We start from the raw sequence: 27,725 nt of genomic DNA on the forward strand, positions 1-27,725 counted from the left end.
GTCAGCAGTGTTGCGCCAGGTCAAGGGACCTTCAGGCGATAGCTGTGGACGCTCTAGTGACACCGTGGGTGTACCAGTCGGTGTATGTGTTCCCTCCTCTTCCTCTCATACCCAAGGTACTGAGGATGATAAGAAAAAGGGGAGTAAGAACTATACTCATTGTTCCGGATGGGCCAAGAAGGACTTGGTACCCAGAACTTCAAGAGATGATCACAGAGGACCCATGGCCTCTGCCTCTCAGACAGGACCTGTTGCAGCAGGGGCCCTGTCTGTTCCAAGACTTGCCGCGGCTGCGTTTGACGGCATGGCGGTTGAACGCCGGATCCTAAAGGAAAAGGGCATTCCGGATGAAGCCATTCCTACGCTGATAAAAGCTAGGAAGGATGTGACGGCAAAACATTATCACCGCATATGGCGTAAATATGTTGCTTGGTGTGAGGCCAAGAAGGCCCCAGCGGAGGAATTTCAGCTGGGTCGAATTCTGCACTTCCTACAGCCAGGAGTGACTATGGGCCTTAAATTGGGTTCCATAAAAGTCCAGATTTCGGCCCGGTCTATTTTCTTTCAAAAAGAACTGACTTCACTGCCTGAAGTTCAAACGTTTGTTAAGGGAGTGCTCCATATTCAGCCCCCTTTTGTGCCTCCAGTGGCACCTTGGGATCTCAACGTTGTGTTGGATTTCCTAAAATCACATTGGTTTGAGCCACTTAAAGCCGTGGAGTTAAAATATCTCACGTGGAAAGTGGTCATGCTATTGGCCTTGGCTTCGGCCAGGCGTGTGTCAGAATTGGCAGCTTTGTCATGTAAAAGCCCATATCTGATTTTCCATATGGACAGGGCAGAATTGAGGACTCGTCCCCAGTTTCTCCCAAAGGTGGTATCAGCTTTTCATTTGAACCAACCTATTGTGGTGCCTGCGGCTACTCGGGACTTGGAGGATTCCAAGTTGCTGGACGTAGTCCGGGCCCTAAAAATCTATGTTTCCAGGACAGCTGGAGTCAGAAAAACTGACTCGCTATTTATCCTGCATGCACCCAACAAGCTGGGTGCTCCTGCTTCTAAGCAGACTATTGCTCGCTGGATCTGTAGCACGATTCAACTTGCACATTCTGCGGCTGGACTGCCGCATCCTAAATCAGTAATAGCCCATTCCACAAGGAAAGTGGGCTCATCTTGGGCGGCTGCCCGAGGGGTCTCGGCTTTACAACTTTGCCGAGCTGCTACTTGGTCGGGTTCAAACACATTTGCAAAATTCTACAAGTTTGATACCATACCCTGGCTGAGGAGGACCTTGAGTTGCTCATTCGGTGCTGCAGAGTCATCCGCACTCTCCCGCCCGTTTGGGAGCTTTGGTATTATCCCCATGGTCCTTACGGAGTACCCAGCATCCACTAGGACGTCAGAGAAAATAAGAATTTACTCACCGGTAATTCTATTTCTCGTAGTCCGTAGTGGATGCTGGGAGCCCGTCCCAAGTGCGGACTCTCTGCAATACGTGTATATAGTTATTGCTTAAATAAAGGGTTTTGTTATGAGCCATCTGTTAATGAGGCTCATTTGTTGTTCATACTGTTAACTGGGTATAGTTATCACAAGTTGTACGGTGTGATTGGTGTGGCTGGTATGAGTCTTACCCTGGATTCCAAATCCTTTCCTAGTAATGTCAGCTCTTCCGGGCACAGTTTCCCTAACTGAGGTCTGGAGGAGGGGCATAGAGGGAGGAGCCAGTGCACACCAGATATAGTACCTAATCTTTCTTTTAAGAGTGCCCAGTCTCCTGCGGAGCCCGTCTATACCTCATGGTCCTTACGGAGTACCCAGCATCCACTACGGACTACGAGAAATAGAATTACCGGTGAGTAAATTCTTATTTTTTCACATACATTGCTACCCCTCCTCCTATTCTTCCTATTCTATCCTTCCTAAATAAATTGTATCCTGGTATGGCTATGTCCCAGTCATGATTCTCATTGCACCAAGATTCTGTAATTGCCACAAAATCCAGGTTATCCCTTGTCATTATCGCAATTAGCTCTGGAATTTTGTCTCCTAAGCTCCTAGCATTTGCAGACGTAGCTTTAAGAATTTTGTCTGTGCCTTTGCTATTAGTAGCCATGTCCAGAGCGTACAAAATAAATGACAAGTTTAAAGTTGAAATTACCTGTTTGGGGATGTTGCTCAGTGTTTGTTTTCTTTTACTAATCAGTAATTATACTCTGTCCTTTATACCATGACTACACCTTACTAAATATAAAGATATAGTACATCTGACCACAATGGGCAAATGTTCAAAGGAGGTAAACACCAGTCAGTATGCAATAATAAACTGTTTCACCGAGCAACTTCCCCACACATGCAATGACAATTACAAGAAATCATTACATCAAGAAACGTACATGAGTTTGCATAAGAGAGAACTGTAGAGAGCAGATTGGGGATGACTTTTCATAGGTTTTAAAAAACAGATAATATGCATAAGATGAATTACATACTTTTGAGGCATTAAGGCAGACCATTTGTGGTAGTGTTGGTGTGTTGATGTTTCCCTTCTATTTTCCTTCGGTTTAACGCAGGTATAACGCTATTTTTATAATAACACTTTTATGTCAGCACTTCTATGGAAGCACTACGAGCCGATGGCTATCCAGCCGTATACTAGACTTTAAATAGGAACAATAGCCATGTGAATGCAATGATTGCAAACTCCACCCAATACAATCCCCCTTTAAGCTAAGGCCATATATTAGCTTAGAAACACACATTACATACCAATAAGGCAGCCAACTATATCTTTACAAAGGTAAAAAAAAACACACACAAAAAACCTCACTTTTTCAATATACCTAAACTATTCAATCAAGATATTCATTGAGATAATCAGCAAATGTAGTACAACTTGCTGGGATGTGCAGTTCCACGAATTATACCTAATCTATTCAATCAAGATATTAATTTGAGATAATCAGCAAATGCAGTACAACTTGCTGGGATGTGCAGTTCCACGAATTATACCTGTTGAGCACAAAGAGTGATGAGGAGTTGGTTCACAAGTTCACAATCGATAACAGCTGATGATATAACTTAACGCAGGTATAACGCTATTTTTATAATAACACTTTTATGTCAGCACTTCTATGGAAGCACTACCAGCCGATGGCTGTCCAGCCGTATTCTAGACTTTAAATAGGAACAATAGCCATGTGAATGCAATGATTGCAAACTCCACCCAATACAATCCCCCTTTAAGCTAAGGCCATAAATTAGCTTAGAAACACAGACATTACATACCAATAAGGCAGCCAACTATATCTTTACAAAGGTAAAAAAAAACAACTCACTTTTTCAATATACCTAAACTATTCAAACAAGATATTCATTGAGATAATCAGCAAATGCAGTACAACTTGCTGGGATGTGCAGTTCCACGAATTATACCTAATCTATTCAATCAAGATATTCATTTGAGATAATCAGCAAATGCAGTACAACTTGCTGGGATGTGCAGTTCCACGAATTATACCTGTTGAGCACAAAGAGTGATGAGGAGTTGGTTCACAATCGATAACAGCTGATGATATAACTTAACGCAGGTATAACGCTATTTTTATAATAACACTTTTATGTCAGCACTTCTATGGAAGCACTACCAGCCGATGGCTATCCAGCTATAACTTGTGGTCAATCCTCAAGAGGCGGGTGGACAAACAAAAACCCACAAATTCTGACAAAATGCAAGCATTGATTAGGCAAGAATTGGCGTCCATCAGTCAGTATGTCACCCGGAAGTTGATTGACAGCATGCCAGGGCGTATTGCAGAGGTATTGAAAAAGAAGGGTCATCGCTGCAAATATTGACTCTTTGCATAAACTTAATGTAATTGTCAATAAAAGCTTTTAGGGGACATTTACTAAGCAGTGATAAGAGCAGAGAAGTGAGCCAGTGGAGTAGTCCCATCAACCAATCAGCAGCTCTGTATAATTTTATAGTATGCAAATTATAGATGTTACTTTAATGCTGATTGATTGCCATGGGCAACTTCTCCACTGGCTCACTTCTCCGCTCTTATCACTGCTTAGTAAATGTCCCACTTTGACACTTATGAAGCGCTTCTAATTTTACTTCAGTATACCAAAGTAACACCTGACACAAAGGTATAAAAACACTGAAGCAGCAAACTTTGTGAAAACCAATACTTACATATAATCCGCTTCCCCATCATGTAAGGCTACTCCTTGTGGAGTGCTGGGGAACTTCCTAGATATGTCACCTGACACTGCATCTGTCATGCCCCCTTTAGTGAGGCAGATCGGATAGATGTCATCACTATTGCTTTTTTGTTTTTTGCAGTATTATTGGCCACAGTGTGGCCCCATCCCCAACGGGTATGGGACGTTGTGTCGACTCAATTTAGGTAGACAATCATTGAGTCGACCACGATAGGTTGACATACGTTAGGTCAACAGGGTTACTAGGTCGACATGGTCATTAGGTCGACCTGTACTAGGTGTACCAATGCTTGTCGACCTAAGTTGGGTTGACCTACCGACCATATCCCTCCCCAACACCAAGCAGCTTCTGACATTCACAGAGGGAAGGCTGAGCTTGTAGCTGCCTCATCTCTGGTCTCTCTTTGGCAGTCACTGTATTTCCAGCAGAGTGCTGCAAATTTGGTGAGTTTTTACTATAAAAATTATTAGAATAATACAGATGATATGTAGAATTATATTTAATGTTTTATTTTAATCATTTGTACCACTTATAATCTGGAGTATACTGTAACTATACTGTATCTGGAGTATACTGTTGACTTTGTTTTTTTTTTTTTTTTTTAGATTGAAGACGTTTTCGAATCTGAATTCAGGAAAGAACAAGGTTTGTTTTTGCGTACAGCAAGATCTTGCTAGACATTTCTGGGATTCAGTATAGTGGACGCTTTTGAATTAAAAATTAAGTATGATTGCACTTATGGACGCACAAACATTTTAGAAATTGTTGCAGTATTTGAATGTACCTCCTTCCCCACCAATGTCCTTAATTGCGGGCTTGTAAAGTGGACATTCACAGCTAGGGGAGTGCACATTTATTAATCTGTGAATGGTTCACCACAAATTAGGTTTTGTTATAGTAGTGAAGTCTTATCTTTTTAAATCTTGCTGCTGTTTTCAGTCATAATATTTGGAAGCAAGAAAGTACAGCCTTTTCATGGCTAAAAACTTTGAGGGGTATTCAGTTATTGCTGTTTTTTTGCTAGGCGAAAAATGCAGCAGGGGCCGAAAACGTGGATCGGCGAAACCAATGTGTTCCAACAAAAACGCAGGCCATTTTCGCAGATTTGAGGCATTTTTCATAAATGCCTTTTTACTTAAATAAATAAAGTGAAAAGACATTGGTGAAAATGCCTTAAAAACGGGCAAAAATGCCACAAATGAATAGGCAGGGGGGAGAATTCAATAGCTCCGAAATGATCGGAGCTAATTGAATACCCCCACATAGACTTTTCATCAGGGTCTGCCTTTTAAAGCAGCACAGTGAAAAATCCGTGATAAAGAAACTGGCTGTGGGGGTGTAAACTATTCCATCGGTCAAAACTGCACGCACTATGGTCTGGTTTTTGTATATACTTATTTTATTTGGGAGCAAACTGGCTGACTATACCGTGTTTCTCAATAATTTGCCACATATCGATATATATATATATACTGGTAAATGATGCTTATGTACTACCACTGTGCAAGATATTTTACGAAGATTTTGCTGTCCATTTTCCCACACACATACTGACCCACATCTAGCCTAGTTGGAGTCATTGCTTGGGATTGGTCATTTTGATCACAGCTTCCTTTACGTTATTTCTCTAACGTCCTAAGTGGATGCTGGGGACTCCGTAAGGACCATGGGGAATTAGCGGCTCCGCAGGAGACTGGGCACAACTAAAGAAAACTTTAGGACTACCTGGTGTGCACTGGCTCCTCCCACTATGACCCTCCTCCAGACCTCAGTTAGATTTCTGTGCCCGGCCGAGCTGGATGCACACTAGGGGCTCTCCTGAGCTCCTAGAAAGAAAGTTTATTTTAGGTTTTTTATTTTACAGTGAGACCTGCTGGCAACAGGCTCACTGCATCGAGGGACTAAGGGGAGAAGAAGCGAACCTACCTGCTTGCAGCTAGCTTAGGCTACTGGACACCATTAGCTCCAGAGGGATCGACCGCATGGAACTGGCCTTGGTGTTCGTTCCCGGAGCCGCGCCGCCGTCCCCCTTACAGAGCCAGAAGCAAGAAGAGGTCCGGAAAATCGGCGGCAGAAGACATCAGTCTTCACCAAGGTAGCGCACAACACTGCAGCTGTGCGCCATTGCTCCTCATACACACTTCACACTCTGGTCACTGAGGGTGCAGGGCGCTGGGGGGGGGGGCGCCCTGAGCAGCAATAAAAACACCTTGGCTGGCAAATATATCACAATTGTCAAAGTCAGAAAAATATCTCTATGCACACTACCATATTTGCACCTCGCACAGGTCCGTGCTGCGCATGCGTACGCTCTCCCGTACGTGCGCATACTCACAGTCGCGGGCACCCGCAGGCGCACGTTATGCGTATTTACGGTAGAGTTTATGTGATCGTAGCGTGCGACTCAATCATTACATTTCTCTAACGTCCTAAGTGGATGCTGGGGACTCCGTCAGGACCATGGGGAATAGCGGCTCCGCAGGAGACAGGGCACAAAAAGTAAGCTTTTAGGATCACATGGTGTGTACTGGCTCCTCCCCCTATGACCCTCCTCCAAGCCTCAGTTAGGTTTTTGTGCCCGTCCGAGCAGGGTGCAATCTAGGTGGCTCTCCTAAAGAGCTGCTTAGAAAAAGTTTTTTAGGTTTTTTATTTTCAGTGAGTCCTGCTGGCAACAGGCTCACTGCATCGAGGGACTTAGGGGAGAGAATTTCAACTCACCTGCGTGCAGGATGGATTGGATTCTTAGGCTACTGGACACCATTAGCTCCAGAGGGAGTCGGAACACAGGTCTCACCCTGGGGTTCGTCCCGGAGCCGCGCCGCCGACCCCCCTTACAGATGCTGAAGATTGAAGGTCCGGAAACAGGCGGCAGAAGGCTCTTCAGTCTTCATGAAGGTAGCGCACAGCACTGCAGCTGTGCGCCATTGTTGTCACACACTTCACACCAGACGGTCACGGAGGGTGCAGGGCGCTGCTGGGGGCGCCCTGGGCAGCAATATATAATACCTTTTATGGCAAAAGAATACATCACATATAGCCATTAAGGCTATATGTATGTATTTAACCCATGCCAAATGTCTAAAACTCCGGGAGAAAAGCCCGCCGGAATAGGGGGCGGGGCTTATTCTCCTCAGCACACCGCCATTTTCTCTGACGTCCTAGTGGATGCTGGGACTCCGTAAGGACCATGGGGATATAGCGGCTCCGCAGGAGACAGGGCACAAAATAAAAGCTTAAGGATCAGGTGGTGTGCACTGGCTCCTCCCCCTATGACCCTCCTCCAAGCCTCAGTTAGATTTTTGTGCCCGGCCGAGAAGGGTGCAATCTAGGTGGCTCTCCTGAGCTGCTTAGAATAAAAGTTTAGTTAGGTTTTTTTATTTTCAGTGAGTCCTGCTGGCAACAGGCTCACTGCATCGTGGGACTAAGGGGAGAAGAAACGGACTCACCTGAGTGCAGAGTGGATCGGGTTTCTTAGGCTACTGGACACTAGCTCCAGAGGGACGATCACAGGTTCAGCCTGGATGGGTCACCGGAGCCGCGCCGCCGTCCCCCTTACAGAGCCAGAAGAGACGAAGAGGTCCGGTGAAATCGGCGGCAGAAGACATCCTGTCTTCAGACTAAGGTAGCGCACAGCACCGCAGCTGTGCGCCATTGCTCTCAGCACACTTCACACTCCGGTCACTGAGGGTGCAGGGCGCTGGGGGGGGAGCGCCCTGAGACGCAATATAACAGAATACCTTAGGTGGCAAAACAGAATACATCACATATAGCTCCTGGGCTATATGGATGTATTTTAATCCCCTGCCATTTTACACAAAAAAGCGGGAGATAAGGACGTCGTGAAGGGGCGGAGCCTATCTCCTCAGCACACAAGCGCCATTTTCCCTCACAGCTCCGCTGGAAGGACGGCTCCCTGACTCTCCCCTGCAGTCCTGCTTCAGAATCAGGGTAAAAAAGAGAAGGGGGGGCATTGTTGGCAGCAAATAACAATAATTAACAGCAGCTATAAGGGAATAACACTTATATAAGGTTATCCCTGTATATATATATAGCGCTGGGTGTGTGCTGGCAGACTCTCCCTCTGTCTCTCCAAAGGGCTAAGTGGGTCCTGTCCTCTATCAGAGCATTCCCGGTGTGTGTGTGCTGTGTGTCGGTACGCGTGTGTCGACATGTATGAGGAGGAAAATTATGTGGAGGCGGAGCAGTTGCCTGCGTTGGTGATGTCACCCCCTAGGGAGTCGACACCTGACTGGATGATTGTATTTAAACAATTAAGTGATAATGTCAGCAATTTGCAAAAAACTGTTGACGACATGAGACAGCCGGCAAATCAGTTAGTGCCTGTCCAGGCGTCTCAGACACCGTCAGGGGCGCTAAAACGCCCGTTACCTCAGTGGGTCGACACAGACCCTGACACAGATACTGAGTCTAGTGTCGACGGTGACGAGGCAAACGTAATGTCCAGTAGGGCCACACGTTACATGATCACGGCAATGAAAGAGGCATTGAACCTTTCTGACACTACAAGTACCACAAAGAAGGGTATTATGTGGGGTGAGAAAAAACTACCAATATTTTTTCCTGAGTCAGAGGAAATAAATGAGGTGTGTGAAAAAGCGTGGGTTTCTCCCGATAAAAAACAGCTAATTTCTAAAAAATTATTAGCATTATATCCTTTCCCGCCAGAGGTTAGGGCGCGTTGGGAAACACCCCCTAGGGTAGATAAGGCGCTCACACGTTTATCTAAACAAGTAGCGTTACCGTCTCCTGATACGGCTACCCTCAAAGAACCAGCTGATAGAAGGCTGGAAAATATCCTAAAAAGTATATACACACATACTGGTGTTATACTGCGACCAGCAATCGCCTCAGCCTGGATGTGCAGTGCTGGAGTCGCATGGTCGGATTCCCTGACTGAGAATATTGATACCCTGGATAGGGACAATATTTTGTTAACTATAGAACATTTAAAGGATGCATTATTATATATGCGTGATGCACAGAGGGATATTTGCACCCTGGCATCAAGAGTAAGTGCTATGTCCATCTCTGCCAGAAGAGCGTTGTGGACGCGACAGTGGTCAGGGGATGCGGATTCCAAACGGCACATGGAAGTATTGCCGTATAAAGGGGAGGAGTTATTTGGGGCTGGTCTATATGACCTGGTGGCCACGGCAACGGCTGGAAAATCCACCTTTTTACCCCAGGTCACTCCACATCAGCAGAAAAAGACACCGTCTTTTCAATCTCAGTCCTTTCGTTCCATAAGTACAAGCGAGCAAAAGGCCACTCCTTTCTGCCCCGGGGCAGAGGAAGAGGAAAAAGACTGCACCATGCAGCCGCTTCCCAAGAGCAGAAGCCCTCCCCTGCTTCTGCCAAGTCTTCAGCATGACGCTGGGGCTTTACAAGCAGACTCAGATATGGTGGGGGCCCGTCTCAAAAATTTCAACGCGCAGTGGGCTCACTCGCAAGTGGATCCCTGGATTCTACAGGTAGTATCGCAGGGGTACAAACTGGAATTCGAGGCGTTTCCCCCTCATCGTTTCCTGAAGTCTGCTTTACCAAAGTCTCCCTCCGACAGGGAGGCAGTTCTAGAAGCCATTCACAAGCTGTATTCCCAGCAGGTGATAATCAAGGTACCCCTCCTGCAACAAGGAAAGGGGTATTATTCCACGCTGTTTGTGGTACCGAAGCCGGACGGCTCGGTGAGACCAATTTTAAATCTGAAATCCTTGAACACTTACATAAAAAGGTTCAAATTCAAGATGGAGTCACTCAGAGCAGTGATAGCGAACCTGGAAGAAGGGGACTATATGGTGTCTCTGGACATCAAAGATGCTTATCTCCACGTCCCGATATACCCTTCTCACCAAGGGTACCTCAGGTTTGTAGTACAAAACTGTCATTATCAGTTTCAGACGCTGCCGTTTGGATTGTCCACGGCACCTCGGGTCTTTACCAAGGTAATGGCCGAAATGATGATTCTTCTACGAAGAAAAGGCATTTCAATTATCCCTTACTTGGACGATCTCCTGATAAGGGCAAGATCCAGGGAACAGTTAGAAGTCGGAGTAGCACTATCTCAGGTAGTGTTACGTCAGCACGGGTGGATTCTAAATATTCCAAAATCGCAGCTGATTCCAACGACACGTCTACTGTTCCTAGGAATGATTCTGGACACAGTCCAGAAGAAGGTGTTTCTCCCGGAGGAGAAGGCCAGGGAGTTATCCGAGCTAGTCAGGAACCTCCTAAAACCAGGACAGGTCTCAGTGCATCAGTGCACGAGGGTCCTGGGGAAAATGGTGGCTTCTTACGAAGCGATTCCATTCGGAAGATTCCATGCAAGAACATTTCAGTGGGCTCTACTGGACAAATGGTCCGGATCGCATCTGCAGATGCATCAGCGGATAACCCTGTCGCCAAGGACAAGGGTGTCTCTCCTGTGGTGGCTGCAGAGTGCTCATCTACTAGAGGGCCGCAGATTTGGCATTCAGGATTGGATCCTGGTAACCACGGATGCCAGCCTGAGAGGCTGGGGAGCAGTCACACAGGGAAGGAATTTCCAGGGCCTGTGGTCAAGCTTGGAAACGTCTCTTCATATAAACATTCTGGAACTAAGGGCCATTTACAATGCCCTAAGTCAAGCAAAACCTCTGCTTCAGGGTCAGGCGGTGTTGATCCAATCGGACAACATCACGTCAGTCGCCCACGTAAACAGACAGGGCGGCACGAGAAGCAGGAGGGCAATGGCAGAAGCTGCAAGGATTCTTCGCTGGGCGGAAAATCATGTGATAGCACTGTCAGCAGTATTCATTCCGGGAGTGGACAACTGGGAAGCAGACTTCCTCAGCAGACACGACCTTCACCCGGGAGAGTGGGGACTTCACCCAGAAGTCTTCCACCTGATTGTAAACCGTTGGGAAAAACCAAAGGTGGACATGATGGCGTCACGTCTAAACAAAAAACTGGACAGATATTGCGCCAGGTCAAGGGACCCTCAGGCAATAGCAGTGGACGCTCTGGTAACGCCGTGGGTGTACCAGTCAGTGTATGTGTTCCCTCCTCTGCCTCTCATACCAAAAGTACTGAGAATCATAAGAAGGAGAGGAGTAAGAACTATACTCGTGGTTCCGGATTGGCCAAGACGGACTTGGTACCCGGAACTTCAAGAGATGCTCACGGACGAACCGTGGCCTCTACCTCTAAGAAAGGACCTGCTACTGCAGGGGCCTTGTCTATTCCAAGACTTACCGCGGCTGCGTTTGACGGCATGGCGGTTGAACGCCGGATCCTGAGGGAAAAAGGCATTCCAGAAGAAGTCATCCCTACTCTGGTCAAAGCCAGGAAGGACGTAACTGCAAAACATTATCACCGCATTTGGCGTAAATATGTTGCGTGGTGTGAGGCCAAGAAGGCCCCTACAGAGGAATTTCAACTGGGTCGTTTCCTTCATTTCCTGCAAACAGGACTGTCTATGGGCCTAAAATTAGGGTCCATTAAGGTTCAAATTTCGGCCCTGTCGATTTTCTTCCAGAAAGAACTGGCTTCAGTACCTGAAGTTCAGACATTTGTAAAAGGGGTGCTGCACATACAGCCTCCTTTTGTGCCTCCAGTGGCACCTTGGGATCTCAATGTTGTGTTGAGTTTTCTAAAGTCACATTGGTTTGAACCACTTTCCACTGTGGACTTAAAATATCTCACATGGAAGGTGTCGATGCTGTTAGCCTTGGCTTCAGCCAGGCGTGTGTCAGAATTGGCGGCTTTATCATATAAAAGCCCTTACTTGATATTTCATTCTGACAGGGCGGAATTGAGGACTCGTCCTCAATTTCTACCTAAGGTGGTTTCTGCATTTCACATGAACCAACCTATTGTGGTACCTGCGGCTACCAGGGACTTAGAGGACTCTAAGTTGCTTGACGTTGTCAGGGCCTTGAAAATATATGTTTCCAGGACGGCTGGAGTCAGAAAATCTGACTCGCTGTTTATCCTGTATGCACCCAACAAGCTGGGTGCTCCTGCTTCTAAGCAGACGATTGCTCGTTGGATTTGTAGTACAATTCAGCTTGCACATTCTGTGGCAGGATTGCCACAGCCAAAATCAGTAAAAGCCCATTCCACAAGGAAGGTGGGCTCATCTTGGGCGGCTGCCCGAGGGGTCTCGGCTTTACAACTTTGCCGAGCAGCTACTTGGTCAGGGGCAAACACGTTTGCTAAATTCTACAAATTTGATACCCTGGCTGAGGAGGACCTGGAGTTCTCTCATTCGGTGCTGCAGAGTCATCCGCACTCTCCCGCCCGTTTGGGAGCTTTGGTATAATCCCCATGGTCCTTACGGAGTCCCAGCATCCACTAGGACGTCAGAGAAAATAAGATTTTACTTACCGATAAATCTATTTCTCGTAGTCCGTAGTGGATGCTGGGCGCCCATCCCTAGTGCGGATTGTCTGCAATACTTGTATATAGTTATTGTTACAAAAATTCGGGTTATTATTGTTGTGAGCCATCTTTTCAGAGGCTCCTTTGCGTTTATCATACTGTTAACTGGGTTCAGATCACAAGTTGTACGGTGTGATTGGTGTGGCTGGTATGAGTCTTAACCGGGATTCAATATCCTTCCTTATTATGTACGCTCGTCCGGGCACAGTATCCTAACTGAGGCTTGGAGGAGGGTCATAGGGGGAGGAGCCAGTGCACACCACCTGATCCTTAAGCTTTTATTTTGTGCCCTGTCTCCTGCGGAGCCGCTATATCCCCATGGTCCTTACGGAGTCCCAGCATCCACTACGGACTACGAGAAATAGATTTATCGGTAAGTAAAATCTTATTTTCCTGCTCAGCTCCGCTGTGAGGAAGGCTCCCAGGACTCTCCCCTGCACTGCACTACAGAAACAGGGTAAAACAGAGAGAGGGGGCATATTTTGGCGATATTTTTATATATTTAAGCGGCTATAAGGAACAACACTTATATAGGGTTGTTCCCATATATATTATAGCGCTTGGGTGTGTGCTGGCAAACTCTCCCTCTGTCTCCCCAAAGGGCTAGTGGGGTCCTGTCTTCAATAAGAGCATTCCCTGTGTGTCTGCTGTGTGTCGGTACGTGTGTGTCGACATGTATGAGGACGATGTTGGCGTGGAGGCAGAGCAATTGCCGATAATGGTGATGTCACCCCCCAGGGAGTCGACACCGGAATGGATGGCTTTGTTTATGGAATTACGTGATAATGTCAGCACATTACAAAAATCAGTTGACGACATGAGACGGCCGGCAAACCAGTTAGTACCTGCCCAGGCGTCTCAGACACCGTCAGGGGCTGTAAAGCGCCCTTTACCTCAGTCGGTCGACACAGACCCAGACACAGACACTGAATCTAGTGTCGACGGTGATGAAACAAACGTATTTTCAAGTAGGGCCACACGTTATATGATCACGGCAATGAAGGAGGCTTTGCATATCTCTGATACTACAAGTACCACAAAAAGGGGTATTATGTGGGGGGTGAAAAAACTACCTGTAGTTTTTCCTGAATCAGAGGAATTAAATGATGTATGTGATGAAGCGTGGGTTAACCCAGATAGAAAAATGCTAATTTCAAAAAAGTTATTAGCATTATACCCTTTCCCGCCAGAGGTTAGGGCGCGCTGGGAAACACCACCTAGGGTGGATAAGGCGCTCACACGCTTATCGAAACAAGTGGCGTTACCGTCTCCTGATACGGCCGCCCTCAAGGATCCAGCTGATAGGAGGCTGGAAACTACCCTGAAAAGTATATACACTCATACTGGTGTTATACTGCGACCAGCCATCGCCTCAGCCTGGATGTGCAGTGCTGGGGTCGTCTGGTTGGATTCCCTGACTGAAAATATTGATACCCTGGATAGGGACAGTATTTTATTGACTATAGAGCAATTAAAGGATGCTTTCCTTTATATGCGAGATGCGCAGAGAGATATTTGCACTCTGGCATCGAGAGTAAATGCGATGTCCATATCTGCCAGAAGGAGTTTATGGACGCGACAGTGGTCAGGTGATGCGGATTCCAAACGACATATGGAAGTATTGCCGTATAAAGGGGAGGAATTATTTGGCGTCGGTCTATCGGATCTGGTGGCTACGGCAACTGCCGGAAAATCCACTTTTTTACCTCAGACCCCCTCCCAACAGAAAAAGACACCGTCTTTTCAGCCGCAGTCCTTTCGTTCCTATAAGAACAAGCGGACAAAAGGACAGTCATATCTGCCTCGGGGCAGAGGAAGGGGTAAGAGAGGGCAGCAAGCAGCCCCTACCCAGGAACAGAAGCCCTCCCAGGGTTCTGCAAAGCCCTCAGCATGACGCTGGGGCCTTACAAGCGGACTCAGGAACGGTGGGGGGTCGACTCAAGAATTTCAGCGCACAGTGGGCTTGCTCACAGGTGGACCCCTGGATTCTACAGGTAGTATCTCAGGGTTACAGGTTGGAATTCGAGAAGTCTCCCCCTCGCCGGTTCCTAAAGTCTGCTTTGCCAACGTCTCCCTCGGACAGGGCGACGGTATTGGAAGCCATTCACAAGCTGTTTGCTCAGCAGGTGATAGTCAAGGTACCCCTCCTACAACAGGGAAAGGGGTATTACTCCACGCTATTTGTGGTACCGAAGCCGGACGGCTCGGTAAGACCTATTCTAAATCTCAAATCTTTGAACCTGTACATACAAAAATTCAAGTTCAAGATGGAGTCACTCAGAGCAGTGATAGCGAATCTGGAAGAAGGGGACTTTATGGTGTCCCTGGACATAAAGGACGCTTACCTGCATGTCCCAATTTGCCCTTCACATCAAGGGTACCTCAGGTTCGTGGTGCAAAACTGTCATTATCAGTTTCAGACGCTGCCGTTTGGATTGTCCACGGCACCTCGGGTCTTTACCAAGGTAATGGCCGAAATGATGATCCTTCTACGAAGAAGAGGCGTTTTAATTATCCCTTACTTGGACGATCTCCTGATAAGGGCAAGATCCAGAGAACTGCTGGAAGACGGAGTAGCACTAACCCAACTAGTGCTGCAACAACACGGGTGGATTCTGAATTTTCCAAAATCTCAGTTGACCCCGACGACACGTCTGCTGTTCCTGGGAATGATTCTGGACACGGTTCAGAAAAAGGTGTTTCTTCCGGAGGAGAAAGCCAGGGAGTTATCCGAACTTGTCAGGAACCTCCTAAAACCAGGGACAGTGTCTGTGCATCAATGCACAAGAGTCCTGGGAAAGATGGTGGCTTCTTACGAAGCGATTCCATTCGGCAGATTCCACGCACGAACTTTTCAGTGGGATCTGCTGGACAAATGGTCCGGATCGCATCTGCAGATGCATCAGCGGATAACCTTATCGCCACGGACAAGGGTGTCTCTTCTGTGGTGGTTGCAGAGTGCTCATCTGTTAGAGGGCCGCAGATTCGGCATACAGGACTGGGTCCTGGTGACCTCGGATGCCAGTCTGAGAGGCTGGGGAGCGGTCACACAAGGAAGAAACTTCCAGGGAGTATGGTCAAGCCTGGAGATGTCTCTTCACATAAATATACTGGAGCTAAGAGCGATTTACAATGCTCTAAGTCTGGCAAAACCCCTGCTTCAGGGTCAGCCGGTGTTGATCCAGTCGGACAACATCACGGCAGTCGCCCACGTAAACAGACAGGGCGGCACAAGAAGCAGGACAGCAATGGCAGAAGCTGCAAGGATTCTTCGCTGGGCGGAAGATCATGTGATAGCACTGTCAGCAGTATTCATTCCGGGAGTGGACAACTGGGAAGCAGACTTCCTCAGCAGACACGATCTACACCCGGGAGAGTGGGGACTTCATCCAGAAGTTTTCCACATGATTGTGAACCATTGGGAAAAACCAATGGTGGATATGATGGCGTCCCGCCTCAACAAAAAACTGGACAGGTATTGCGCCAGGTCAAGAGATCCTCAGGCAATAGCTGTGGACGCTCTGGTAACACCGTGGGTGTTCCAGTCAGTGTATGTTTTCCCTCCTCTGCCTCTCATACCAAAAGTACTGAGAATTATACGGCAAAAGGGAGTAAGAACGATACTAGTGGCTCCGGATTGGCCAAGAAGAACTTGGTACCCGGAACTTCAAGAGATGCTCACGGAGGATCCGTGGCCTATACCTCTAAGACGGGACCTGCTTCAGCAGGGACCGTGTCTATTCCAAGACTTACCGCGGCTGCGTTTGACGGCATGGCGGTTGAACGCCGAATTCTAAAGGAAAAAGGCATTCCGGAAGAGGTCATTCCTACACTGGTAAAGGCCAGGAAGGAGGTGACTGCACAACATTATCACCGCATTTGGAGGAAATATGTTGCGTGGTGTGAGGCCAGGAAGGCCCCACGGAGGAATTTCAACTGGGTCGATTCCTACATTTCCTGCAAACAGGATTGTCTATGGGCCTCAAATTGGGGTCCATTAAGGTTCAAATTTCGGCCCTGTCGATTTTCTTCCAGAAAGAATTGGCTTCAGTTCCTGAAGTCCAGACTTTTGTAAAAGGAGTACTACATATACAGCCCCCGGTTGTGCCCCCAGTGGCACCGTGGGATCTTAATGTAGTCTTGGATTTTCTAAAATCCCATTGGTTTGAGCCGCTCAAATCGGTGGAGATGAAGTATCTTACATGGAAAGTAACCATGCTACTGGCCCTGGCTTCAGCCAGGAGAGTATCAGAATTGGCGGCTTTATCATATAAGAGCCCATATCTGATTTTCCATACGGACAGGGCAGAACTGCGGACGCGTCCTCATTTTCTGCCTAAGGTGGTGTCAGCGTTTCACCTGAACCAGCCTATTGTGGTGCCTGCGGCTACTAACGAGTTGGAGGATTCCAAGTTGTTGGACGTGGTCCGGGCATTGAAAATATATATTTCAAGAACGGCTGGAGTCAGAAAGTCTGACTCACTGCTTATATTGTATGCACCCAACAAGATGGGTGCTCCTGCTTCTAAGCAGACGATTGCTCGTTGGATTTGTAGCACAATTCAACTTGCACATTCTGTGGCAGGCTTGCCACAACCTAAATCTGTCAGGGCCCATTCCACAAGGAAAGTGGGCTCATCCTGGGCGGCTGCCCGGGGAGTCTCGGCATTACAACTCTGCCGAGCTGCTACTTGGTCAGGGGCAAACACGTTTGCAAAATTCTACAAATTTGATACCCTGGCTGAGGAGGACCTTGAGTTCTCTCATTCGGTGCTGCAGAGTCATCCGCATCTCTCCCGCCCGTTTGGGAGCTTTGGTATAATCCCCATGGTCCTAACGGAGTCCCCAGCATCCACTTAGGACGTTAGAGAAAATAAGAATTTACTTACCGATAATTCTATTTCTCGTAGTCCGTAGTAGATGCTGGGCGCCCATCCCAAGTGCGGATTGTCTGCAATACTTGTACATAGTTATTGTTACAAAAAAATCGGGTTGTTATTTGTTGTGAGCCGTCTGTTCAGAGGCTCCTACGTTTGTCATACTGTTAACTGGGTTCAGATCACAAGTTATACGGTGTGATTGGTGTGGCTGGTATGAGTCTTACCCGGGGTTCAATATCCTTCCTTATTGTGTACGCTCGTCCGGGCACAGTACCTAACTGAGGCTTGGAGGAGGGTCATAGGGGGAGGAGCCAGTACACACCATGTGATCCTAAAAGCTTACTTTTTGTGCCCTGTCTCCTGCGGAGCCGCTATTCCCCATGGTCCTGACGGAGTCCCCAGCATCCACTACGGACTACGAGAAATAGAATTATCGGTAAGTAAATTCTTATTATTTTCACTATATAATGTATTTTGTAGATCATGGTCCCTTTGATAGATTCTGAAAGTTTGGTTAATATAGAATGTTCGAGAACAGAGAAATCCCTCTTTGTTTGATACGAAGGGTCAGACAGGAGTAATACAGTGGTGTTTAGTACCCATCGGAAGAGTATTTAATTAGCAATATTCCGGTGTTGGTTTGAAGCGGATTAATCGCTCGTGCGAATAGTTATGGACATAAGAAGTTTATGAACATTTACTGTATTTGCACTTACTTATCCATGCGGCGGGAAACCCAGTTTCCCTCCCACCTGAGCTGTTGGAAATAGTCACGGCCCACCTGTATGAATCAACCTATGACCTTTTGTTATAATGCGAGGAGGAATTCCTGTGTCCAATGAACAATGAGATTGTAGGGACCATTGAATTGCATTGTGTGTGGGGCATAAATAGACAAGCCGATCACATCCAGCTCTCACTCTTCAACGGTTATCATTGCTGAAAATCGGGAGCTGGATGTCCAGAGGCGCATGCGATCGTTTCCTTTGTGCGTAAGTTTTTCTCCGCAACTATATTGATCTTCTTGTTATTGTGGGCCAATATCTCTCTCTCTCTCTCTTCTCCTCTTTCTCTCTTATTTTCCCTTAAATAGTAATTGTATTATATTTCCTGTGTAGTTATCTGGTTAGGTAGTCTATGTTATATTGTAGTGTATGATTTGTATTTGTATTAATTCTTTTGCAAGTATATCATTCATAATATATATATTAGGCGTTGGACCCTGAGCACGGTATCTGTGTATTTCTTATAGTGTTAAGTATTCTCAGAGCGTCGGTGACGCTAGAACAGCTTTAAAGGTAATAAGGTTATACTGTGTTGCATTTACACTCTATCATTACACTAAGGTTTTACTGCACAATACACTGTTTATGGTTTAGATACAAAGGTTTAACATTGTGAGCGTCAGCGCCGCTGGTGATCTCCTCGTGGTCCCGAGCGTCCGCTACGCTATAGCGAATCATTAAGTTAGTCAGCAGCCAATAGCGTGCCTGCCTGTGATCTCTTGGCCGTGAGCGAACGTGACGCTTGAGCGTCTCGACTACGGCTAAGCGATTGTTACGCAACGTGCGTACCCTTACGGTACTTCATACGTAGATAGCGTACAGTGTTCTTAGACCTCATAAAGGGTATTATATACGATAAATATTCAGCTTTATCAATTGCGGGCTCATCCTGTCCTTCACACATCTGCACTAGGTAATTTCAGCAGACATTATCCAGCAGCAAAGGGCGGGAGATCATATTCCTCGTAGTGCTGTTTGGATAAGCGTCTGCTTCTCTTAGTAAAGGGTGCTGAAGGAATCCGGGAACCGGAGGTAAGAACAACACGCTAGTCTCTTTTAAAACTGTTTATTTTTCTGTCTTGCGTACACACGCACGCACACATATATATCTGCATTTCTTTTTTTTTCATTTGTGTATTTTCGTATATCACTCTCCTGTTTGCCAGTTTTATAGTTGATAAACGTGCTAAGAGAGATTTGCTGCTATTTTATAGTTTAAGAGTAAAAAGGTGATATAGTTAAAGTATAGACAAACACAGCTGTGCCTGAGAGACAAGGCGAAGTCAGTGTGGTGCGCGGTAGATGATAAAGGATCATCTACATTGATAAACGTATAAATTGTGTTACGGTGGATCTTTGCTTTGCGTACACGTGTCTCTAACAAAGGACTGAGACTTGCGTACGCAACCCAAGGGCCGACGCACGCAGCGTATATTACGCAACGGAGCGTACGGGTACGCCCACGTAACTCAAATCACAAGTGTTAATTTTTTTCAACGCGATAAATAGCGCAACGCGGTAAATAACGCAAGGCGATAAATCGCGCAAATCTATTTTAACATTCGAAATTTAAATTAACAGATCCTTCTCCTAATTGGTAACACATCTGGTCTAAAGAAAATTTCTGCGCAGAAATAGAAATAGAAACAAAAGTGTATATGTGGTGAGTGAGTGTTTGTTTTTACAATTTTTGAGGTTGAACCACAAGAAAAGTCGAGTTCTCGTGAGGTACATGCGTGTAAGTGACGTACATGGTGGCTAGGGAGGCATCCCTGGTTAAAACATACAATTTGAGCATTAGAGTGTAGCAGACCAGGAGGTCATACTGTAACAGACCAGGAGGTCATAGCAGACCAGCAGGTTCAGGTACAGCAGACAAGGAAGTCCGCTATACAGTCCACAGGCACAACACCTAAAAGGGTTGGTGCAACACCCATATAGGCCATACAAGCTCTGGCTGAAGGAATTCGCAGCCGTAATTTTCGATTCCGTTGGTCGCTCAGTACATAAGATTAGTTGCTTATGTGCTGAACGATTGTACCGCACGTAATTGTGTGCATTAGTAAACCTGACCGGTACTATTTGTGTACGAAGGTCATAAACGCTATTTGTACATTCTAACGTGATTTGTGTAATTTTTTTTATTTTAAGGGAAGTTCGCTGGTCACTCAGGAACTATCCAACAACCGATACTTGCTGGGGAACGCGCCCCAGTAAATAAAGGTTCACAGGGGCCCTAGGTTGGGTACAACAGCTCTGGATACAGTGATTGTGTTACTGGCCAACGTGGGCGAGAAGTGAGTGGAGTACTCGGTAAACTTCACCGCCAGCCTGCCCCGGGCATCTTGGTTTTTGTAAGGGTTCACTGAAGAAAAGCAACACCTGCAAGTTATGGGGGCCAGTTGTTCAGGTAGGGGGCGATCAACCTCGGTTCGGGTTGATTTAGTAAACCGACCAATCGGGTCGGCCAGGTATGTAATGTGTGAAAAATACGGTTCACACACAGAGGTTTTATGTGATGAATGGGAAAGAATGACTGTACATGACGGGGAGAAATTCCCAAGAATAGGTAGCTTTAGCCCAGAAGTGTTACTAAATCTAAGGAGAAGGATAGGTCTTATTGAACCAGCAAAGAGACGGATCAAACATTATGATTGTTTAAAGTTATGGCAACAGGAAAGTGAAATGCAAAAAGAGCTAACTGACATATCTGACTCTCATCTTGGGAGGAGAGATGTGGCAACGGAGAGGTTATGGTTGCGGAGAAAGGCACAATGTTGAACAATAAAAACGCACTTAGCAACTGTAGTGTAGATGATAAGAATAAGTGTAATAAACATAACAATGATAATTGTAATGCTGTTAAATGTACAACTATTAACCCGTGCAAGTTGCACCCCATGTCAAACTTCCCTCAGGAATACGAGCAAGAAAGTGAACTCAACACGATGTCGGCACCACTTCCAGCAGCCATCACACAAGACATCCAGGTGGACGCGACCAAATCGGTAAAGGCAATAATCAAACCCCCTAACGGAGGGTCAGGTGAGGTCGTGTCCACAGGTACGTACAATGTTTTATATCACGCACAAACAAATGTACCCCATATTGTAAGACCAAAACAAGGTGATGTAATTGAGTTTAGTCCTGTCAGGGTGATCACAGTCCCCAATGGGAAGACTGACGATTAGGGAACCATTCCCGTCCAGGACAGTGCAATGCGCTGTCCCTGGTCCCGGACCGAATTGAGGTCAATTATGTCCGAATTTCCTGATCCACGGAAAAATCTAGTCGCATGTCAAAGGTTCATTAAAGAACTAGGAAACTCAACAGAACCCACCAACAAAGATTGGCGGACAGTGCTGAGGGCATGTTTGCCCTCCGGTGTTGACTCTGCGACATTTATTACTGATTGTTAATTAGACACAGAAGTACCTCAAACGGAGGAACACAATCAGGAATGTATTAAGCAGATAAACCAACAGTTGGAAGTATATTTCCCTGCCGTTGTCAAGTGGAATGAAATCTTCTCCATAAGACAAAACGAAAGGGAAAGTATCTCCAGTTATTTCAATCGAGCACTGCAAGTAATGGCTAGGAACACTGGGATCACAGACATCAAAACATGCGCACAGCATAGAGAAATAGCGGTTAAGGTATTAATGAATGGTTTAAAGGAGGTATTGAGTACAAGGGTACAGACCACCAACCCAAACTGGAGAAATATCTCGGTGGCCGCATTAAGAGAGGCCGCTATTGATATTGATCGAAATATCACCAGATACAGAGAGTCACAAAGTGATAAATTAATGGCCGCAAGTATACAGGCCCTAACCACAAGACCACTCCAGCATAAGCCCCAAACCCCTGCGAGAAATTTAAATGTGGAAGTCTGTTACAATTGTCATAAAAAAGGACACTTTGCGAGAGATTGTAGATCAAGAGGAATACAAAAGTCATATCAATCCCCTAGACAACAACATAACCATGATATCCAAGGAAGCAGGGAAGCACAGAGAAAGCGGTTGATGGTGATGAGCGTCCGAGCGTTTGAGGAGGCATCAAATCAACCAAGACCTCAGGTCATTGACACTTGGAGGAAACCCAGGGTTTGTTATCATTGTAGAAGAGAAGGGCATTATGCCAGCAACTGTAATAACCCACATAAAGTCAGACCCCCTAGACCAAGAAATGAGCAAAATTAAAACACACACAATTATAAACAGGGACCATATAGGAAGAATTTTGAACCACACCCATAATGTGCAATCAGGAAAGGTGATCATTAGGACTGATGGTAAGCCTGAGGTTATAGTTAATAAAATTGGGAGGTCATTCCCTGAAGACACAGGAATGACCGGGTGAAACGTTGTAAATGTATCTGTGAAATGTTTCTTTTTCTCTCTCCCCATCTCTGACGAATATTGGTAGGATTCAAACATTGCATATATACTTGGTCTTTGCAGAAGTCTACCAAACCCCAGCATGACCTATCCGCATCAATGTATTCTGGCCAGATACAGACAGTGGAATATGGAAGTGCTGGGGGGAGGGACTGCGCAAGGAAACCATTAGACATGTAGATATGACAGCCTGATGATCTGACAATGTTTTGAAATGTTTTAAAATGTTTGAAAACTGTTTGTTTGAAAAATGTTTTTTTCCTGTTGTTGTTTATTGATGTGTTATGTTATATATATACATATATGAATTGTTCTCTCTCTTTTGTTTTTTTTGCTGTTGTTGTTTTCTCTCTCTTCTCACTCATGCTTTCATGTTTTAAAGATGGTATGTCACACCTCAGTTAGACAAATGGTAATGCAAGATTTTTGCTCCTTACAGAAAGATCGCTGGTTTGGAAGAGATATTGCATCACCGGAATGTTCGTTTGGAAGACTGAGAGACAGCACCTTTTTGAGATGACAGCAGAACAAGAAGAACAACAAGACTAGAGAACTTAATTATCGTAACAAGTTTCTCTCCCCCTCTAACTGTTTTCCTGTACCCCCATTACAAATTTCTTCTTTTCTCCTCCTGTAAGATGGACTTGCCCCAAGAGACTGTGATCCGGATTTTCCTGTTGACCATGATGTTGACCAGAGCAGTCTGTTCCGGCGAGAGTACCATGGTGGTCGAGAGAGGTCCTGGAATGGGTTCTGATGATAAAGATGGAGGTGTAAATTTCCAATAACAACCCAATCACCAAGCAAAGGCGAGTACCGGAAACAATCCAGCAGCCATGTTATCTGTAAACATTTTCTTTTAAGGATTGTTAGCTGAAGAAAACTGTATCTGTCGGCTCTGTAACAATGTCATTGAGGATGGGTGCATAAAGAAATGCCAATCCAGTTTTAATATCCATATGGACCGGCATCCATTGAGTGACTATCACTCCTTAGTGGGTAGTGTGTTAAATAAAACAGATTGTTGGGTATGCTCTCAAGTACCTCAAGGTCATAGCAAATCAGGGCTAGTACCATTTCCTTTAACGTTAGGGGAGGTACTTGAGTTAAGTGGTGGGAGACCGGTGGACAGGAGGTTTAATATCTCCAGCCCTCCTAGTTTGAAGCTCCACCAATACCATGTGGATAGGTCCCTATTATGCTTTAACATCTCCAATCCCCGAAAGCCGGGAAATTGGGAAGTGTCATGGAGTAATCAAACCATGACCTTTTCGCATAGAGCAGATAGAATGCCGACAGATACAGAGCTTGTACGCCACATAGCCAGTAGAGGAAAATCTTTCCGATATAGGTATACCCTAGGAAATAGGATTACGAGAGTTGGAGAGGTATCACCAGGATACAGTGCACATATCGTACAAGCTGATACGTGTACTAGACAGATGGAAAAATTAGGGTCAGGAGATTTCACATGGAAGATGTGTAATATGGTTATGTCCTACTCCGTCCCATATGTTCTCCCCGATGATGCATATTTCATATGCGGGAGGAAGGCGTACAAGTGGCTTGCCCCAAACTCAGAGGGATTGTGTTATATTGGAAAAGTACTACCTGAGGTAATGAGTTTCAGGAGTGAGGAAACTAATTCCCATGGATCTGAATTATGACCCAAATGTAGAAACAATGATGTGATGAAAATGCGATTTCTACGGTCCGTTTCTTTCACCTGTTTTTCCGTTTCCTCCAAGGTAAAAAGACCCACTTGGACGAGGAATTTGATGAGCCGATATACAGACAACAGAGGGATTAAAGAAGAAGTTTTGACAACCTGATACACAGATTTTTGATGAACTATGCCATGGATCCCCAGTTTCCCTAGAAATTTTAAAATTACGCTAGCCCAACACTTTTGTAAATCTATGGACATTGACAGCTTTTGCTCGCACCTTATGGGCAAAAGCACAAAGAAGACTGCATTCAACAGACACCAAACAAGACCTCAATCGGCGAATGTACATTTACCTGACATAGAATACCACCGCATTTACCGTAATTATGTCTTTTCTTCATTTCTACAACCCTCAGGTAATGACACACATAGTCGATAGGGAATACAGGCACAGATATCAGCAATCACATATCTCCCCCATTCATGTATCATCAACTAAAATGTGCTCCCCCATTTTGTTACAACCAAAGCCGAAAAGAGCTCGGTAAAGTTTGACAGCCCATCCACAGACCCGTACCACGGGATAAGAAGGAATTCAAATGTATACTTCGCAATACCTCGAAGCTTGATTTAAAACACGTACGGCACGATGATACATGACCCCCAAGCACGGATTCATACACACATGCTTCTGCTATCTCACTAGGTCATACCCTTTTCCTACCTTCTCCTCTCCTCCCGTACCCAACCATGTAAATGTATTAACCCCTGACATATATTTTTCTCTTTTTGAAATGTTTTAGAAGGTGGCAGTTATTGTTGACTGCCAAAGGGTGGACTGTCAAAGTCAGAAAAATATCTCTATGCACACTACCATATTTGCACCTCACACAGGTCCGTGCTGCGCATGCGTACGCTCTCCCGTACGTGCGCATACTCAGTCGCGGGCACCCGCAGGCGCACGGTATGCGTATTTACGGTAGAGTTTATGTGATCGTAGCGTGCGACTCAATCATTACATATTTTCACTATATAATGTATTTTGTAGATCATGGTCCCTTTGATAGATTCTGAAAGTTTGGTTAATATAGAATGTTCGAAAACAGAGAAATCCCTCTTTGTTTGATACGAAGGGTCAGACAGGAGTAATACAGTGGTGTTTAGTACCCATCGGAAGAGTATTTAATTAGCAATATTCCGGTGTTGGTTTGAAGCGGATTAATCGCTCGTGCGAATAGTTATGGACATAAGAAGTTTATGAACATTTACTGTATTTGCACTTACTTATCCATGCGGCGGGAAACCCAGTTTCCCTCCCACCTGAGCTGTTGGAAATAGTCACGGCCCACCTGTATGAATCAACCTATGACCTTTTGTTATAATGCGAGGAGGAATTCCTGTGTCCAATGAACAATGAGATTGTAGGGACCATTGAATTGCATTGTGTGTGGGGCATAAATAGACAAGCCGATCACATCCAGCTCTCACTCTTCAACGGTTATCATTGCTGAAAATCGGGAGCTGGATGTCCAGAGGCGCATGCGATCGTTTCCTTTGTGCGTAAGTTTTTCTCCGCAACTATATTGATCTTCTTGTTATTGTGGGCCAATATCTCTCTCTCTCTCTCTTCTCCTCTTTCTCTCTTATTTTCCCTTAAATAGTAATTGTATTATATTTCCTGTGTAGTTATCTGGTTAGGTAGTCTGTTATATTGTAGTGTATGATTTGTATTTGTATTAATTCTTTTGCAAGTATATCATTCATAATATATATATTAGGCGTTGGACCCTGAGCACGGTATCTGTGTATTTCTTATAGTGTTAAGTATTCTCAGAGCGTCGGTGACGCTAGAACAGCTTTAAAGGTAATAAGGTTATACTGTGTTGCATTTACACTCTATCATTACACTAAGGTTTTACTGCACAATACACTGTTTATGGTTTAGATACAAAGGTTTAACATTGTGAGCGTCAGCGCCGCTGGTGATCTCCTCGTGGTCCCGAGCGTCCGCTACGCTATAGCGAATCATTAAGTTAGTCAGCAGCCAATAGCGTGCCTGCCTGTGATCTCTTGGCCGTGAGCGAACGTGACGCTTGAGCGTCTCGACTACGGCTAAGCGATTGTTACGCAACGTGCGTACCCTTACGGTACTTCATACGTAGATAGCGTACAGTGTTCTTAGACCTCATAAAGGGTATTATATACGATAAATATTCAGCTTTATCACAATATATAGCTCCAGAGGCTATATATGCGATAAATACCCCTGCCAGAATCCATAAAAAAGCGGGAGAATAGTCAGCGGAAAAGGGGCGGAGCTATCTCCCTCAGCACACTGGCGCCATTTTCTCTTCACAGTGCAGCTGGAAGACAGCTCCCCAGGCTCTCCCCTGTAGTTTGCAGGCTCAAAGGGTTAAAAAGAGAGGGGGGGCACTAAATTTAGGCGCAATATTGTATATACAAGCAGCTATTGGGAAAAATTCACTCAATATAGTGTTAATCCCTAAATTATATAGCGCTCTGGTGTGTGCTGGCATACTCTCTCTCGGTCTCCCCAAAGGACTTTGTGGGGTCCTGTCCTCAGTCAGAGCATTCCCTGTGTGTGTGCGGTGTGTCGGTACGGCTGTGTCGACATGTTGGATGAGGAAGGTTACGTGGAGGCGGAGCAGAGGCCGATAAATGGGATGTCGCCCCCTGTGGGGCCGACACCAAAGTGGATGGATAGGTGGAAGGTATTAACCGACAGTGTCAACTACTTACATAAAAGGCTGGATGACGTAACAGCTGTGGGACAGCCGGCTTCTCACCCCGCGCCTGCCCAGGCGTCTCAAGGGCCATCAGGGGCTCAAACAACGCCCGTTACCTCAGATGGCAGACACAGATGTCGACACAGAGTCTGACTCCAGTGTCGACGAGGTTGAGACATATACACAATCCACTAGGAACATCCGTTACATGATCTCGGCAATGAAAAATGTGTTACGCATTTTCTGACATGAACCCAAGTACCACATAAAAGGGGTTTTATTTTTGGGGAGAAAAAGCAGCCAGTGTTTTGTTCCCCCATCAGATGAATGAATGAAGTGTGTAAAGAAGCGTGGTTTCCCCCGATAAGAAACTGGTAATTTCTAAAAAGTTACTGATGGCGTACCCTTTCCCGCCAGAGGATAGGTCACGTTGGGAGATATCCCTTAGGGTGGATAAGGCGCTCACACGTTTGTCAAAAGGTGGTACTGCCGTCTTAGGATACGGCCACCTTGAAGGAACCTGCTGATAAAAAGCAGGAGGCGATCCTGAAGTCTGTATTTACACACTCAGGTT

At 45.7% G+C, this 27,725-nt stretch overlaps 1 protein-coding gene across 2 annotated transcripts in view; it reads left to right on the top strand.

Moving 5' to 3' along the window:
- The window catches only part of LOC134927842 (uncharacterized), a 457,379-nt gene that overhangs the window by 243,206 nt on the left and 186,448 nt on the right, over window positions 1-27,725 (top strand). For both annotated transcript variants that reach the window (XM_063922900.1, XM_063922899.1), the window contains exon 7: window positions 4,834-4,873. In XM_063922900.1, the coding sequence (XP_063778970.1) occupies window positions 4,834-4,873 (40 nt within the window). The remainder of the gene's footprint in view (window positions 1-4,833; window positions 4,874-27,725) is intronic.

This window comes from Pseudophryne corroboree, chromosome 5 (assembly GCF_028390025.1).
Source record: "Pseudophryne corroboree isolate aPseCor3 chromosome 5, aPseCor3.hap2, whole genome shotgun sequence".
Classification (NCBI taxonomy): Eukaryota; Metazoa; Chordata; class Amphibia; order Anura; family Myobatrachidae; genus Pseudophryne; species Pseudophryne corroboree.